The sequence below is a fragment of the Amphiura filiformis genome, chromosome 5 (assembly GCF_039555335.1).
Source record: "Amphiura filiformis chromosome 5, Afil_fr2py, whole genome shotgun sequence".
Classification (NCBI taxonomy): Eukaryota; Metazoa; Echinodermata; class Ophiuroidea; order Amphilepidida; family Amphiuridae; genus Amphiura; species Amphiura filiformis.
In genome coordinates this window covers 22,626,094-22,644,237 of record NC_092632.1, presented here as the reverse complement: position 1 = coordinate 22,644,237, position 18,144 = coordinate 22,626,094, and the positions used below count along the sequence as shown (strand labels likewise).

The 18,144-nt window shown below is 37.4% G+C and overlaps 1 protein-coding gene across 1 annotated transcript in view; it reads left to right on the top strand.

Annotated features, from left to right (window-relative positions):
- LOC140152071 (WD repeat-containing protein 81-like) overlaps window positions 1–17,845 on the top strand; it is a 31,154-nt gene extending 13,309 nt beyond the window's left edge. Inside the window, 17 exon segments of the mRNA XM_072174370.1 lie at window positions 1,312–1,428; window positions 1,722–1,968; window positions 2,903–3,091; window positions 3,683–3,937; window positions 4,670–4,756; window positions 4,943–5,029; window positions 6,006–6,092; window positions 6,807–6,857; window positions 7,279–7,495; window positions 8,038–8,105; window positions 10,830–10,889; window positions 12,226–12,449; window positions 13,195–13,384; window positions 13,786–13,925; window positions 14,906–15,002; window positions 15,931–16,031; window positions 17,037–17,845. Of these exon segments, the coding sequence (XP_072030471.1) occupies window positions 1,312–1,428; window positions 1,722–1,968; window positions 2,903–3,091; window positions 3,683–3,937; window positions 4,670–4,756; window positions 4,943–5,029; window positions 6,006–6,092; window positions 6,807–6,857; window positions 7,279–7,495; window positions 8,038–8,105; window positions 10,830–10,889; window positions 12,226–12,449; window positions 13,195–13,384; window positions 13,786–13,925; window positions 14,906–15,002; window positions 15,931–16,031; window positions 17,037–17,165 (2,346 nt within the window). The 3' untranslated portion in view covers window positions 17,166–17,845.
- Window positions 17,846–18,144: the final 299 nt, after the last annotated feature.

Below are 18,144 nucleotides of genomic sequence, written 5' to 3'. Positions count from 1 at the left end.
TGCTATGTATATAATTTTGGTACAATTTTAAAGCTTATTATTGTCTAGTGCGTACATTTTTATCATTGTCTAGTGGATGCATTTTTATTCAAATCATGGAATGTCAAAAATGCGACTTGTTCCTGGTTTTGTCAGAGCGAGTTATATATTTAAAGAGGCTGTGTACTCTCAGACATGCATGTAGTAAAAGTGCAATAACTTTGTAATTATTCGCGCAAGACATATAAAAGTATACATTTTTATGAAGGCAAGACATCAATAAACCTTAATATATATAAATACAGATTTGGGGTAAAAACAACAATTATGAAGAAAATCACAAAAAAGTGAGTGTTTGGCAATATTTGTTAGGTACATCATAACAAAAAAACACTCTTTCCAAAATATTTTATTTTGTTTTTAGTTCAATCTTGAGGCTCCATTCCAAAGACGTTTTTTTTTAATTTTTTTGATATTGGCCTTATTTTTTGAGATATTGACCATATAAGGCATCAAATTGAACTTTTTAAAATTCACAAATGTCTATTTGCACAAAATGATGCCTAAAATTGGAAATAGACCAAAATATAAAAAAATGAGAAAACCGTTTCTTGAGTCGATCATGCTTTTGACGATGATCATATTTGCTTACCTATAGATGCTGTATTTATTGAGTTATCGTGTACCTAAATCGTCATTTTACCGAGAAAATGAACATTGAAATAATGGCTGTTGAAGTTTAAAGTGGTCACATTATGCACTTTCATCGAATCTCGCAGGAGAATGCGGCAGTTTTTATTTTTCTACCTTACGTTGCATAAACATCGGGTAAATCCACAGCCCCTTGAGAAGTTTGAGCGAAATCCATTCATAACTTGATATTTAAATCGGGAAAGAACTTGAAAAAACCCACATTTTATCAGCTAAAGCGGAGCCATTTGACCACTAGGTTTTTGTGAAATCAGTGCTTCCGTAGTGTTTCCATAAGATGCGCCAGCGCATGCAGATAAGCGTCGGCGATTTGTGCGTTAACAAATTGCGCGATACGCAACGCGATGCGTTGTTCTTGTGCTGCGTGTACCCTGCTGGGTACAACAAAGATTTTCTTTCCTTTTCAATTTCAAACACGAATGGAATAGTGAAATAAAATCCTTAAAATATTGCAGTTGGAGTTTACAAATCTGGATTTTCATTCCTTTTATTTATAAAAAACATAACAAAGTACAAACATATCAAAAAAACTCAATTTTGCGAAAGAAACAATGTCTAGAGTACACAGCTGCCTTAACCATATTTTATCAATTAATTCATTGTATATTTTGTTTGCCATAGGTAAAAGTGGTGAAGAAAGTGAACAGTAAAACTGAGGCCAGCCTAGTGGCCTGCGTTGTCTTACTCAAGCATCTGTTACCCTACCTCAAAGACACACAACTCATGGATAACCTTAAGGTAGGCAATACTTGCACAGCTTACTTACCACTTTTTGTGCATTATGGTTACCCAGTGGTTTACCGACCAGAGGGCAAGCCCCCCCCAATTTGAAATGAACATTTTTCTATGGGCTTGTTTCATGCCAACATTTTGCCAGCCTGTTTTACTATTACAAAAACAAAATAAAAACAAGCTAGTTAAAACAAATCTTTTTCCTCATACTACCAAAATGCCAAAATTGAAATTCCCAGACTTTTTTCTCACTTTGCTTGAAATGTTTACAATTTTGTTGTTTCCTTTGTCATAAACAGATGGTATTCAGAAAAATTCTGCAACCTCTTATCAACATAATATCTTCAAACCTGAGCTTCCCAACAGGGGGTTTAGCTAGGTCAGTGATTGCGTTTAAACTAGTCGATATCATCACCACAATAGCTTTGCGTATTGGTCGGGAGATGACGCGTGAACATATGACTGGCGTTCTGCAGCAGTTCTTTGTGTGTTTTGAGCTGGTGCATGGTGAGAATGGACCACCCGCAAGTCTCTCTCTTTCACCAGGTAATGAGTGCTGTTATGAAACAAATTGATATTTCCCCCTGGGTTTAGGCAAGAACTGTGATCTTGTGATAGCTTATCCTTCTGTGTGTATGTGTTTATATGTCCATTTGCGTATGTGTATATCCTTTGTCCTTTTGGTTTCGGCTAGGTTTTCCCGCTCTTATTCTCATATTCTGTCAATGCTGACTCCCTCTCAATCACTCTGTAGAAAGAAAGGTGTGGAATCAGATATATCGGAATCCTTTTGCAATGATCACATTGACCATATATGTGACACAATCTGGTCCATGGGGGCCAAAGGCGGCAAATTTGAAACTGAGATAACGGTAAAAATATGGAGTAAAAAAAGCAATAAAATACATAAGAAAATAGACATCAAAAAACTTCATAACCTTAGAACCAAGTATGATAGACCTTTGATGTTTTCAGTAAATGATAGCCTATTGTATGTATAATGTAATAATTACAGTAACTCAATTTTCAAAAATGCCTACATTTTCCCCCATGGACCAGATCATGTCACATATGTACTTCTCCATGGTTACAGTTTCCTGCTCTGTTTCTTTTATCTCAACCCTCTCTGTTAATCACACTATACATTAAATATGTAGACAATGACTGAGAGGAAAATCATTGGTTGGTATGCATTTTCCTAGATGTTTGCTTACAATGCCACTACCGGGGGATTTGTGGTTTTAGCTGTGTACAAACTGTACAAATCATGCATAAGATGTAGTATTATTCAATATAAATAACATAATGTGATTGAATTCAAACTCTCTCTGTGATCCAAATTTTGATTCAATTCTCATTTGATTCTTTAAATTTCAAACTAATTTTGTGTCCATGTTCTATTTCTAATTCCAGCTGATTTTGTCCTGGCATCATCTTTGATATAATTGTTTTTACTGTTGATATTTTCCTATTTACCCAGAGTATGATAGGAACACAAGTTGTTATAGCACAGATAGTGAAGAGATGTACTGTGAAATCAAGGTAGATTCCAGCAGTAATCAGTACAAAGTTGGTACACCTACCAAACTAGAACATCTCAAAGGGGAGTTTGGGGAGGATCTAGCTAAATCACCGATAGCATCCAATCTGTCACCAAGACTGTCAGGTGGTAAGATTAAGTATTTAATGTATGTCAGTTCAGTTGTGTTGTCTGTTTTGTTAGTCGTTTTTGCTTTTATAGATATAGCCCAAACCATCATTGTCATCATCATCATTAATTATTGATATTGTAATCATTATTTTGAAAGAGAGACAAAGAAAGGAAAGAGAGAAAGGGAGAGCAATACAAATACAAAAGGCAACAGAAAAAAACCAACTTTATGGGCCGGACTGACCCAGATTTTGTGTTTTGGGAGGTTTTTTTTATTTTGATAAAATCAGCCATTTTTCACTAAAACGGATTGATTTTGACTGATAATATTTGAAAAAATGTAAAAGCATTTAATTTTTACCAGATTTTTCAAGCTTTCAGTGATATAGGTTCATTTTAGTGGCCAGAAAAAAAATTAAAACAAAAATCCCGACTGACTAACCCTACTTGAAAAGTCTGTAAGCCCATAAAACATGGTGTTTTTTTCATTGTCTAATTTTAAATTAATTCTGGCATCAGAAAAATAAACCTTTTTTTCTTGTGAAAAGGTTACAGGTGTAATCAAAATAAAAAAATATGTATCATGTGATTTTTATTTTCCCGTCCCAGACCACCTTGATCAGTTGGAAGATGGCAGATGGTGTGATTCAGGCATCCGAAATGAACTACAAGAAGCCTTTACCCCTGAGTTAGCCCACACTGCCTACATCCCATTGTGTCGACTTACTGGTAGTATACATATGGAAAGTAAGCTGTATAATCATGAGATGGTGTGGAAGTTATCAAGTACACATGAAAAAGAACTGGCTGCTGAGGCGGCAGCTACTGCAGCATTAGCACAACAGGCTGCTGGTGCAAATCCTGGTAGGTATTATAAGTACACATGAGAAAGAACTGGCTGCTGAGGCGGCAGCTACTGCAGCATTAGCACAACAGGCTGCTGGTGCAAATCCTGGTAGGTATTATAAGTACACATGAGAAAGAACTAGCTGCTGAGGCCGCAGCTACTGCAGCATTAGCACAACAGGCTGCTGGTGCAAATCCTGGTAGGTATTATAAGTACACATGAGAAAGAACTAGCTGCTGAGGCCGCAGCTACTGCAGCATTAGCACAACAGGCTGCTGGTGCAAATCCTGGTAGGTATTATAAGTACACATGAGAAAGAACTAGCTGCTGAGGCCGCAGCTACTGCAGCATTAGCACAACAGGCTGCTGGTGCAAATCCTGGTAGGTATTATAAGTACACATGAGAAAGAACTAGCTGCTGAGGCGGCAGCTACTGCAGCATTAGCACAACAGGCTGCTGGTGCAAATCCTGGTAGGTATTATAAGTACACATGAGAAAGAACTAGCTGCTGAGGCAGCAGCTACTGCTGCATTAGCACAACAGGCTGCTGGTGCAAATCCTGGTAGGTATTATAAGTACGCATGAGAAAGAACTAGCTGCTGAGGCAGCAGCTACTGCTGCATTAGCACAACAGGCTGCTGGTGCAAATCCTGGTAGGTATTATAAGTACACATGAGAAAGAACTAGCTGCTGAGGCAGCAGCTACTGCAGCATTAGCACAACAGGCTGCTGGTGCCATTCCTGGTAGGTATTATAAGTACACATGAGAAAGAACTAGCTGCTGAGGCAGCAGCTACTGCAGCATTAGCACAACAGGCTGCTGGTGCAAATCCTGGTAGGTATTATAAGTACACATGAGAAATAATTAGCTGCTGAGGCCGCAGCTACTGCAGCATTAGCACAACAGGCTGCTGGTGCAAATCCTGGTAGGTATTATAAGTACACATGAGAAAGAACTAGCTGCTGAGGCAGCAGCTACTGCAGCATTAGCACAACAGGTTGCTGGTGCAAATCCTGGTAGGTATTATAAGTACACATGAGAAAGAACTAGCTGCTGAGGCGGCAGCTACTGCAGCATTAGCACAACAGGTTGCTGGTGCAAATCCTGGTAGGTAAACGCATCCCAAAAAGAAAGTATCCAGTTTGATTTTGGTCCATAAGTCAAAGATGTGGTCTTAAATCAAGACCTATCAAAGGTATGTTACAGATAAAGTTATTCCACACATTTTGATACCTCATTTGTCCAAATCGATGCAGAATTGATGACACAATGATCATTTGAATGCAATCGCCTCAATTTTAAAAGTTGCAGTAAATTTATGTTGATTTGGTCCTGCTACTCAACATGCTCAATATGGCAGCGATAGATCAAGGCCAGGGCGCATCAGACATCACGCTGAGAGCATTCGTCGCAGATGTCTGGCTGGCAGTCATTGATGCAGCAGGAGGACATACCAGATATTGACCATGTTGACTGTGAAGAGTGAATGGTAAAACATTTAGGAAGGAGTAAAAGAGCATCTGTATCGAATAAAACACATGATGTGAAGTCAAACAGTCTTATACCGTTGTGTACCTTTATGAAGAATCTTGAGAGGCAGGAAAACCACATCAATAGGGATTACTGCAACTTTTAAAATTAAGGTGATTGCATTTAAAAGGTCATTGTGTCATCAATTCTGTATCGATTTGGACAAATGAGGTATCAAACTGTGCGGAATAAAGTCATCTGTACCATACTTTTGGTAGGTCTTGATTTAAGACCCCATCTTTGATTTATGGACCAAAATCAAACTGGATACTTTCTTTTTGGGATGCGTTTATTATAAGTACACATGAGAAAGAACTAGCTGCTGAGGCAGCAGCATTAGCACAACAGGCTGCTGGTGCAAATCCTGGTAGGTATTATAAGTACACATGAGAAAGAACTAGCTGCTGAGGCAGCAGCTACTGCAGCATTAGCACAACAGGCTGCTGGTGCAAATCCTGGTAGGTATTATAAGTACACATGAGAAAGAACTAGCTGCTGAGGCAGCAGCTACAGCAGCATTAGCACAACAGGCTGCTGGTGCAAATCCTGGTAGGTATTATAAGTACACATGAGAAAGAACTAGCTGCTGAGGCAGCAGCTACTGCAGCATTAGCACAACAGACTGCTGGTGCAAATCCTGGTAGGTATTTTAAGAAACATGGTGATGTTATCAAAAACTTATTTAATGAAGTTAGCTCAATCGATAAGGTGTCACACACCATAGCATTAGTGTGTGGCTATGCAAGTTTGAGCCACTGTAGTCCCAACAGTTTGCCCTTGTGAAAGAATTGAGCTGGTTTGAATTTGAAATTGAAAGAATGAAATTATTGCTTATTGTATCCCTGAATAATGCTAGATGGTTTTTGATATGGTGTGTCTCATGGACATCATAATCAGCAATTTTCTGTAAAGTGCGCCGAGGCTTATGGTTTAGGCATATTGCCCTATCAACTTTTTTTAAGCTAAAAGAAATAACTTTATAATGAATCCTGGGCTTTGTTTCACCTCTGCATTGAAAGTGATGCTACTACTAGTGTACATACATGCTGTCCTTGTATTTGTGTGTACACGTATGTGCTCTTTTGGATTAGGTAAGGGTGCACAATTCTATACCGCTACACATAACAATTCGAGGTGAAACAAAGTGTAATTTAAGGTGCCAACTTTGAAACTCGGATCAACTTTATGATGAGACTCAATTCGGTTATCAACTCCTGAGTCATGAAATCATTTATTTAACTCATAATATAAGTGTTCACTCCAGGGCTACGGTTTGTATTCATTTTAGAATGCTGGTATTTTTTTGTTTATTTTGTTCAATGTATGATGATTTAAACTGCTTGTTCTTATACAGATGATCCATCTCTGAGGCAGACTTCTTGGTTTGTGGATATTGGTGCATCAGGTAAGTCTAAATGGGAAAAAAGTAAGAAAAGTGTTTTGCATTTTTTTACCCAAATGCAAAATTTTAGTGTCAAGAAAATATAAGTCATATTTTAAGTAAAATCAGTGGATCAAAAATGTCACCCTTTTTTGAAGTTATAAAGTTGTGTTGTTAACAATTTTTATGTCCTTTTCATCTATGTCTACAAATTTATTTCAAAATATGAATGTTTGAGACCTGTAAAAACTTTGAATTGGTTGGTCTATTTCATTTGTACAATTATTCACTAAACACTGGGTAATTCAATCTATTTTACAAGGTAGTTGAGGTATTTGATGTTATGCAAATGTTTTCAACACTATGTCAACATGAAGAAGAATAAAACATTGACATCGTAAATGAAATCAATTGTAACACAACCATACCCTATGAATATGAATAGTTCCAGCAGCAAAGTTAGAAGATGATGATCCTCTTCATGTGGTCAGTGGTGAATTTGGTAGAAATGTGGCTCTGGTTGGCAACCGTATAGATATCTCAGGATTCAGTGACTCAGACAGCTCAGATGATGATGATGAGGAAGATGGTGGTACGTTGACCCGGCAACGCTTAACAGGTTCTTCAGCAAAACCACAATCTGAAAAGAAGGTCAATTTGAGGTAAGTTTGTTCATGTGACAATGTTGTTAGTGTTATGAAAGAAGGAAAGGTTTCTTTAATGCATTAACTTGACAAACAGGTAGCAGAAATCTTAAAAGAATACTATTTTTTGCTTTTTGCATACTCTCAACTGAGATGAAATTTAATTGCACATTGTTTTCTTAAAATTATGAATCTAAATTATAAAAATTGATTAACAATTCCGCTTCCAATACCCAAAATTGTGATCGATTTACTTGTTGAGCTGTAATGAAATTGAGATGGTTTTTGTCGAGTTATGGCCAGGGACAAGCGATTTGCGCGGAACATTTTTTCCGTACAATCCCGCCCAATTGGCTATTTTTTTTCCTATGGGCAGGGATACATGATTTGCACTGAAAAAAAAAAGTTCTGCGCAATCTCCGTGCAATTTGCTATTTTTTTCCGCGCAATTCGCCTGTCCCAGGTTATGGCTATGACCATGTACATACAAAGTATTAATTTGAAATATCAAAAGTTTTAGTGTTTATATTTGTATTTTAAACATTTTATTTACTACACAGTTCTGAAATGGGCAAAAGTACGAGGCAACTCAAAGGCACATGGCTGAGCTACTGGGAGCAGTTTACAGGTACGCATTATATAGGTCATTTTTAATAGAAAGTGTAAGAGTTAAAGATGATACACAACTCACATAGTTAAGTCCAAATTGTATTATACAGAAGAGAGATATGATGGCCTGATTATGCAAAACTTTTTTCCAACATTTCTGCCACAAGCCTTTATCAAGGTCCTACAACAAACAAATAAATATTATAATATAATATAAATAAATGATAATAAAAGATAAAAAATTATATAATTACAAAAAAAAAGTATATTTGCAAAAAATATAACAAATAATATTATAATAAATATACAAACATAATATAAAAATATAGATTAGGCATGAACATAAAGAGAGAAAATATGGGCTGGGGGTTACAAGTACTTGCAGGAATGTACTCCGGTGAATGCAAGCATCAATTATTTGCTTTTGTTAGAATTGCAAATTTTGACATCAAGAGCATGTGTTATACAACCGTGTGGAAAGTGATGTGGTGGTCTTACCAACGTACTGTTTATTGTATTGGTTACAAGTGATTAAATATATCAGCCATGACATCTTGCAATGAAGTTTGCAAGTGATGTGGTAGGATTTGTGAGTGGTGGTGCTGGTGAATTTCTTAGCCTCAACAATGAATTTGTGTACAATTTATTTTTGGTAGGACATTTGGAACATCTGCATTCTGACTCATTGTCTTCCTCCTCATGAGGTAGAGCAGCATTGACTAAAAGGTCTTTTTAATTGTAGGGGGTACAGAAGGCCAGAATGGAGGGATAAGGGAATAAAGTGTATGTGTGTACATGTATGATGGATGCTTTTGGATAAGCTACATGTAGGGTGGTAGGTAAGACTGAGTGGATTGCAGGTGTTAGGCTTTCCAGATTGGTAACAAAGTATCTGAGTGTGATCCATTTGTTTCGCAAAATTAATATATTGTTTCTATGAAAAACATCATTTAGGAACCTTTTCTAAAAAAGTTGTAGTAGCGGGACTGGCGATGATTTCAAGAGGCGTTCTTCAAGATCCCCATAATGATGTTGGCATAATTTGGGGGCACATGGGGTCCTCATACTGGTACCCCATAATTGCAACTTTGCAAGTAATGAGGTCTGTTGAATTGAAAGTTGTTGAATGAGAGTGACAATAATGAGTTCCAGAAGATGAATCAGTTGATGTGTGGGGTGGGGAGTGAGTTCTGTGCAATTATTTAGTGCATTAGTACAAGCTGTTAGACTGTCTCTATGGTCAATGTTAGTGCGTTGACATCAGCAGGTGCAATGAAGGTGTGTTGTGGAATAACAAATTGTGAGTTATGTGGTTGAAGAAGTGTGTGGTTTCTTTCAAGTGGCTGGGTAAGCTGTCAACAAGTGGTGCATATCCAAGAAATTTTCTTGGCAATTACAGCCAGCCACAATAGGTCTACTAGGATTTCCCTCTTTATGTATTTTTGGTAAGAAGTACATTATGGGTTGAGAGAAGTTTTGGTTTCTTCATTAATGGACAGGTTCCTCAGAGATGATTGTTTTATGTTTCTCAGTGGAGTCCTTTTTGAGGGACTTGTAGTTGTCGGTGGTCAACTGCTTATTTCCCTCACTGATGTAGTCACTTTTTTCAAGAATGTTGATGGCACCCCTTTGTCAGCCGGTTTAACAACAATGGAGGTGTTTTTTCTCAAACTCTGAAGGGCACATCTTTCACCATTGGATAGATTATTGCTTTGAAATGTTTTAGACCCAGCACATTTAAAATGTCATGAGTAAGATCTTCATAAAAACAGTAATGGAAGGAAACTGGAAGGTAAACTTTGAAAAACTTGAACCAGAAGAATTATCGAAGAAAGAGTCTGTAAATGGTGGGAGTGAACTTGAACAAGTTACGCAAGTCCAGACGAGTGAGTTCAGAGAGTGGAACTATTGCATAGACAGGCCACTGCATCTGTGGTGGAAGTGGTCACAACATGCTGTGCACACAGTACTTATTGACAAGAGTAGTACTTGAAATGAGGCAGTGCTGTTAGCATAGTAGGCTACTCGCCTGTTGAGGTATCTGGTGCCACAAATCTTGGATGAAGTGTGGTGTATGCCTAAGTCTAGATCATGATGAACTGCAACAAAGTGCAGAATTCTGCAGTCAGCAGTTAAGCTTACACTTAATTAGGAATAATTCTTTGGTGTACACAAAAAGTAATTGTAACAAGCTACATCCATGATCCTCTCTAAAGTTTCTTGCAAATATATATGAAAGTTTCTACCAGGGAAGTTCAGCACTGGCCTGTTTATCACATTAAAACAAAATTTGCTCCAGGGTCATGTGTTGCTACACAGCTTGTTCAGTGAATGAGGCAGGGTTGCTAAAAGATTTCAGCCCAAATCGCGGGTCAAATAATCGAAAAGTCGTCCAATTTTTCTCTTTACCATTGGTTTCTATGGGGCAGGAAACTATCGGAAGTCGCGGGAGCCAATGTTGAAAAGTCGCCCAAATTTTTTCCTAACCATTGGTTTCTATGGGACAGGAAATTGTCAAAAGTCATGAGGAAAAGTCTTCAAAAGTCGCCCAATTGGGCTATTAAATCATGGGTTTGGCAACCCTGGAATGAGGTGTCAATTATGTCACGATGTGATTCAATTAGCTAATCAATATCCACACTTTATGCAGTACATGGGTTACATTGACCAAAAAGTGACAAACTTCTCTGAGAAACATTGTAAACACTGTTATATTTACAGCATTAATTTTCTCATGTTTCAGCAAAAGAAGAGCTTGATGATGTCTTCCAGTTTACACAACTGAAACTTCAATCATTTGTGGGTATGTATTTTGAATGTCTATAATAGCCCATTTTTGTCTGTTAAGGATGTTTAGAACTTTTTTTTACAATTTCATTATTATATTTGAAATGAGCACAAAGATACATTCAATCTTTTGATGAGGATAATCAGGGGAGTGTTAGAAGGATATTGATTAGCTGTACAAGGAAACACCGTCTTTAATAAAAACTCTGGACGGAAGCGAATTGGAGATAGTACAGGACTTCAAATATCTAGGTGCATGGACTGCCAGTAGCGAGAAGGACTTCAACATCAGAAAGGCACTTGCTTGGAAAGCATGCAACAGCATGGACAAGATCTGGAAAAGTAATCTACCAAGAGATCTAAAGATCAAGTTGTTTACCACCACTGTAGAATCGGTACTAACATATGGTGCTGAAACATGGACAATAACAACCAAAATGAGAAAAGCTATGGATGGCTGCTATACCCGTCTCTTGCGGAAGGCACTAGATATCTCATGGCAAACTCACACCACCAACAAAGAACTATATGGGAATCTGTTACCAATCTCTGAGAGGCTCAGGATTAGAAGGCTAAAGTTTGCAGGGCACTGTGCAAGAAGCGAAGAGGAAGCAGCTTCAAGTGTTCTTATGTGGCAGCCCAAACATGGAAAGCGAACAAGAGGTGCACCCAAGAAGGATTATATCAAGATGTTGGCAGATGATACAGGATTAACAGGCCCGGACATCAAGAATTGTATGCTTGACAGAGCAGTTTGGAGAGCCATTATGGGAGTCCGACTACAAGAGTCGACATAAGCAAAGTAAGCAAGTTAGAAGGTGTTCAAACTGCTCCCTCAGAAAAATATTCTCAGGTGAAATCAACTTAAAAGAATGAAAATTAATTTTAAGCAGCCTTTTTTGGATCCTGCTTCCTGTCCAACCAGTTGCCACCAAATATTTTGAGCCCAAATCATGGGGCAAATTTAAAACATTAAAACATTATTTTTCACTTAACCATTGGTTTCTATGGGATGGGAAACTCTGAAAGTTGGGAGCCAATGTTGAAAACTTGCCCATTATTTTTCTTAATATTGGTTTCTATGTGACAGGAAATTGTCAAAAGTTGCAGGAAAATCTTCAAAAGTGAGCCAATTGGACTACCAACTGGGGCAAATTTCTCAATGACTGGGATTTTGGCCTTTCAAGCTGGTTTGTATGTGCCCGAATTTGATTCAGGTAGTTATTTTGAGATTCATGGACTATTTAGAATAAGTTTCACAAATTCTGGAAAGATTCCTCATTAGAAATTACTATGTAAAATGTATACTCACCACTTTATTTGATGATGAATATCTGATATTGCCTACTCAGGTCATACAGCAGCTGTTCGTGCTCTGTGCACCATGGGTAATGAAAATTCCTTTGTCAGCTCTAGCAAGGATAAAATGGTGAAGCTCTGGTCACTTCGCAACCAAGGCGATGGAACACACAAGTCGCAATGCCGTTTCACATATCCATACCACAGGAAGGCTGTTTTTGCAGCAACGTTTTTGGAAGCACCCAGGCTGGTGGCAACTTGTGATGGAGTAGTACATGTAAGACCGATTTCAAAATTACTTCTATCTTGAATATAATTTGTAAATGTTCTCAATCATCCAGGAAGATGGATATTAATTTTATTTTTATCTTTTAAAGATGGCTACAGTAATATGCCTCATCCAAGATGCACCTGTTATAGGCCAATTGGTCTGGCATTGGTGTTAAATTGTTGACCAGTGGTGCAGTTGGAGTGACAAGTTAAATGTGGCGGTGTCAAATTAAAGTCTTCAATATGTCATAACACCCATGAACTAGCCACCTCAATTGGTAGAAATCCTGTGTGGTGAGGTTCAATTTATGGGGAGGGTGAACATTATTTTTTTTCACAAAATGTTGTTTTGTGTACTGTACCTCATGATTTAAACATCATGTATATCAATACAGGAATAAGGACCAGTACAAAGGTCAACATTATAAGTGTGTTTTGCTGCCTCATGCTGTGTTAAAATTGCTGCTACATTTTTTGCAATAGCAAAAGCAGTAGCCATTTTGTGGAATTGTTTTTCAACTGCAGCAAAAAGATGCTGTAGGGACAAAACATTGAGAAGACGAACAAACTAAATATAAAGAAAGCTCATTATTTGAGCTGAAAATCACAGCGTAGAACCAAATATTGTGCTTGAGAACTGAGAATCACAACAGAGAACAGAAAAAGCAGCTTTTATCACTATGGAAAAATGCACGAAAAAAGTACGGGCACTGAACATATTACTGATATAATGTTTGTGGTTTGATTTGCAGGTGTGGGATCCATTTACAGGTGCAGTAGTAAGGCAATATGACCTGACTCGTGGCTCTCCTAGTCTACTAGTCAAGCTACCTGCACCTAGTCCTATGCTAATAGCCGCCATGGCTGATGCAACGGTTAGGTTTATTGATACCAGGCAACATAGTGTACAGCATGAGTTCAAAGTAGCAGCTGGACCATTAGGTATGTGAAATGCATGCAATTAGATATAAATGTGTTGTTTTTTGACCTCAGTTGTGCATCTATCATCATAAGTAGAAAATTATAAATCATAAGTAGAAAAATCAGGCGGATAGCTGACATTGCTTTACACCATAAATTATGGTATATCTATGTTACACAAGGTAATAAATGCAATTTCTTCACATTGAAAATAGCAATTTGCCCTTTCTTTTGCAATTATTTGAAGTTGACCTCCCTGATAAAACTTTGGAATTGATTCACCAATCCATCCAACATTGATATATTACCAGATGGTTTACATGTTAAGCCATTATTTTATGCTTTGTTAAAGCCACACATAAAAATAACAGATTCTAATCGTCCCCTTTAAAGCCATACTTTAAATTTAATACTTTGTGCAGGTCTAGTGCGTTGCATAGCAGTGAGTCCAGATGGCAACACACTAGGAGTTGGTCTGTCATCTGGAGTGCTTTCTATGGTGGATATAAGAACAGGATTACTTCTAGGGGGATGGAGAGCACATGAAGGCGAAGTATTACAGGTAAATGAATCAATTCATCTTACAACCATACCACATTGTTTTGTACTGACCACATTGGATGGCTTGTGCAAAGCGTACACTTTGTATACGAGTCATATGCAATTCTTTATATCAAGGCATTTCAGTGGTATAATTTGTTATGGAATTTCTACAGTTCTATGCAGTTTTGCTGTTTCAAATAACTAAACATTAAACCCTATGGTTGAAAAATATTTGTCCTGGGCTAAATTAATGGTTTTAAATCAACTGCTCAAATAAAAGCTATGTGAAATTGCTCACTAATAGTTCTTAGAACAGTTTCCTGGTATAAAACAATTAAGACAATGCATTTGAGAACATATTTCACTTTTAGTGTCATTCAATCTCATTAGAAATTAGGTTACTCAAGAGTTCTTGCTTACCCTAGTCGCTCTCTACAGGTTGACTTCTAAAATTATTAAAATTACTTTCAACACTTGTGGCAATAATTAGCCTATAGGTTAATAAATGCGTATCACTTGTTAGGAGTGAAATTGTACAAAATAATGCGTGCGTACTGAGATGTTGATGCGTCTACTGCACAAGCCCCGAAGGGTGAGTGCATTATTAGACACATCAACGTCTCAGTACAAGTGCATTATTTGGTACAAGTTCTCGAGCAAGAAGTGATGCACATTTATTGACCTATTTCATACACAAGAAAAAAATTCCAAAATTTGTGCTATTTTTATAACAAAATGGTCATTAAAGTGTTGGAAAATACAAGCAAATATAAATACATCAACCCGCAAGAAAAATGAATGCGTCCTTAAGCACTGTACGAAGTATGCGGAGTGCGTGCCTGTGCATATATACACAATCAGTGCATGGTTTACATTTTGCTAACGCTTGCTCTGTTTGGTTCTCGCTTTCTAAGAGTGTATGAAATTATATTAACTTTGTCTGTATTCCTTAAAAATTGTGAACTAATTTGTGTTGCTTTTACTATTTGTGATTTCCAGATGAAATCTTGCAGCAATAATACATTTATAACAACTTCAGTAGACCATTCCATCACTATGTGGAAAGAAGATGGCTCAAGAATATGCTCCTTTAGAGGTGAGAATGGAATCAACAGATTTATCCATTTTGTATCTTTGTTTATTTGTTTTTGGTATAAAATGTTTGATATAGAATATGATATAACTTGAGAATTCAAAGGTTTATGTAGGCAAACATAAGATTATGAGTAGGATTCTTTCTTTTTAGAGGGTTGAGCTTTTGGTACTCTAGTGAGTGCCATCTTCAGAGCAACTAAATGATAAAACTTGTTTACCCATATCTATATTCTTAAAATCAATAAAATTGATCAAAGTATGGAGCTAAATAAAACTGTAGATGGTCACATGTGCTGATGTCAGATTGACACTCTTCTAAGCAGAAATCATTCAAGTAAGAACCCAGGTTCAAGCCCTCAATAGGTAGTGGATTTTTTTTTCAGTAGCATAGGTGTCCTGACTTCCCTGGCGAGCAATAAAATTGATAAAATCTGCCATTTTGTCAATCATGGAGTTTTCTATACATGCAAAGTGCAAACATTTAATGAAACATGCAATTCAATGGAGCTTTGTATATTTTCATACTATTTTCTTCAGATGTATCCTCCATTTTCAAACCAATTTTAATTAGGTTTTACACATAGATCACTGACAGTGCCTTTGGGAACAGCCCATTAGTCCAAAGGGTCATTAGTCCAAAAAGGGTTATAGTTAGGGTTTAGGGCATTTTAGCTTAGGACTAGGGTTAGGGATAAGCATTAGGGTTGGTGTTATTGATAGAGTTGGGTTAGGGTATGTGTTAGGATCAGAGTTATGGTTAGATTTTGGATTAGGGTTAGGGTTATGTTTTAGGGCTTAGGTTATTGGTTAGGGTTAGGGTGAACTGTTAGGGTAAGGGTTTATGACAAAGTTATTGGGTTTCGAACAAATGACTCTTCCGACTAATGACCTGCAATTTGTTTTACTTTCCATACTTTACTCTCAATAAGGATCCAATGAGCCAGTTCATTGCCTGCAGATTAGTAATGGACAGATTGTATCAGCTACAACAGCCAACAGGATTGGAATTCACTCTTCTCTTGATCAACATGTGAGTATAATCCATCCAGTCTGAAGTTAGGAATGACAATAGTTCCTTGTGTGTGATAATTACAGTGTAAGTGTTAATTATATGCTATGCTGAAAGTCTCAGGTTGCAACAAAATTAAGAATGGTACGATAACTGAGAGCAAACAAAAACAATGAAAGCTTGACTGGGTCATAGGCCCTTTTGATGAGGCCATGAATCCTTTATAAAATCATGTGAATTATGAGCAAAAGAACTGCAAAAGGAGAATAGTCTGATCAACATCCTCTATGATTCATGCTGTTTCTAAATGGAGATTTTGGTATCAGTGGAATATTAGGCTGAAAGATGCTTGTGTTTGGATTTTGTAAGCAAAATATGTCAAAAGTGGGATGCCCATAGATTCTTATTCCCACATCATTCTATTGAGCCTTCAAATGCACATATTTGATTCCGATATCAAAAGAAATTTAAATACTGTCGTGATATTGCATAGGTGAGGTTTGGGGGACAAGATGATCCAACCAACAATCCCGCGCATAAAGGTTGGGACAGTTTGTTTATTTCACATATCCACGCTCCCCTATTCAATGTTGAATGCTGCAAAATAGTAAAGTGGTTGCGCTCAATGTCTGCTCCAACATTGTTTCCAGGGGGAGGAGGGGAAATAAGCAAGTACATAACCTGAGCTATGAAACGTATCATGTATTTTCAGCCTCATGTTCAATTCACAGGAATTTGATATTTAAAACATCATCTCGTCTCACAATTTTTGCACAAGATTGAAGGTTGATATAGCATGTGACAAATTCAGACCATCCTCCTTTCATAATTCAGTTGAAATAGAGTTTGGGTAGCCAGCTTCATCTTCATCAAGTTGAGTATTGCTGCACCTTGAGCCAAAGTAAAACCAATCTCATTATTGCTTTGCCTTCACTCTTTGCACATTGAGATAGTGTTAGTAATGCAAATGTATGATTGTAGTTTGAATATTCAAAAGCACTCTTTACAATTTGTGTTGTTGTTTAGGCTGGATACTACAGCACCCGATTACGTTCTGATGTTTGCAAGGGAGTCATCAGTGCTATGGAAGTATTACCCCTCAACAAACAATTACTTGTAGGCTCTGATAATGGTTCCATTACACTGTTAGCATAGCAGAACTACAATGCTTGATTCACATTGGAGGAGGTCATCTCTATGGATTACATTCTGACATCTGCAATTGAGTATCAAATTTGAATGATGATTCTAGCACCCACCTTTTTAGTGTGTGGTTCCTCCATGAAAAAAACTTTTCAGTTGATTTTGACATCGCATTAAGAAGTGATGCAAAATTACATGTATTGCAATGCCCCATATGCCACTGTCTTGTAATTTTGGGCTGTTGACTGCCAGAAAATACAAATTGGACAATGTCTTTCTCAAACAACTGAAAAGAGGTTTATTAAAAAACACAAACATTATGTATTTTGCAGTGGCAGATTTGAATCACGCTTGCTAATCTAATCCCCTGGGTTGTATGCACACATGTATACTCTGATCAGCTCTAAATAGGCGGGATTCATAACATCGTGGATTGATACAGAATGGCGTACACACAGCTAAGCGCAGCACCTACGCGAACAGCTCTTTGCGTGAATGATGTGTGCTTTGTGAATTTACGTGTGCGTAAGTTGGAACTTTATTGACTCGCGCAGTAACAAAAACCGAATAATTCCCGCCTATTAAGAGCTGATCATAGTATAGGAAGGCGATTTTTCCGTATGCAGGCGACGCAACCATGTAAATGCACTGATTCGTATCTGCCACTGAAATCCAACATGGCATTACTCTCAACTTAAAGGAAATCTGTACCATAAACTAATCAATGGCTATATAGTTGCAGTAATAATAAAAACGACAAACAGTAAAAAGTCCCAAGCTTATATACATTACAAATAAAGGAGAAATTCTTAATTCCTTACGACGATGAACGGTCATTTTGCAATTCATGGCGGCAGCCATATTGATACCCGATGGATTTTTTATTACGCTGTAACGGTACCCCGATATTGAAACCAGCGAAATCCCTGCCACCAGCTTTTCGCGTCCGTGAACTTTGGTGACACGGCGTTTAATACTACCAAAGTTCAGA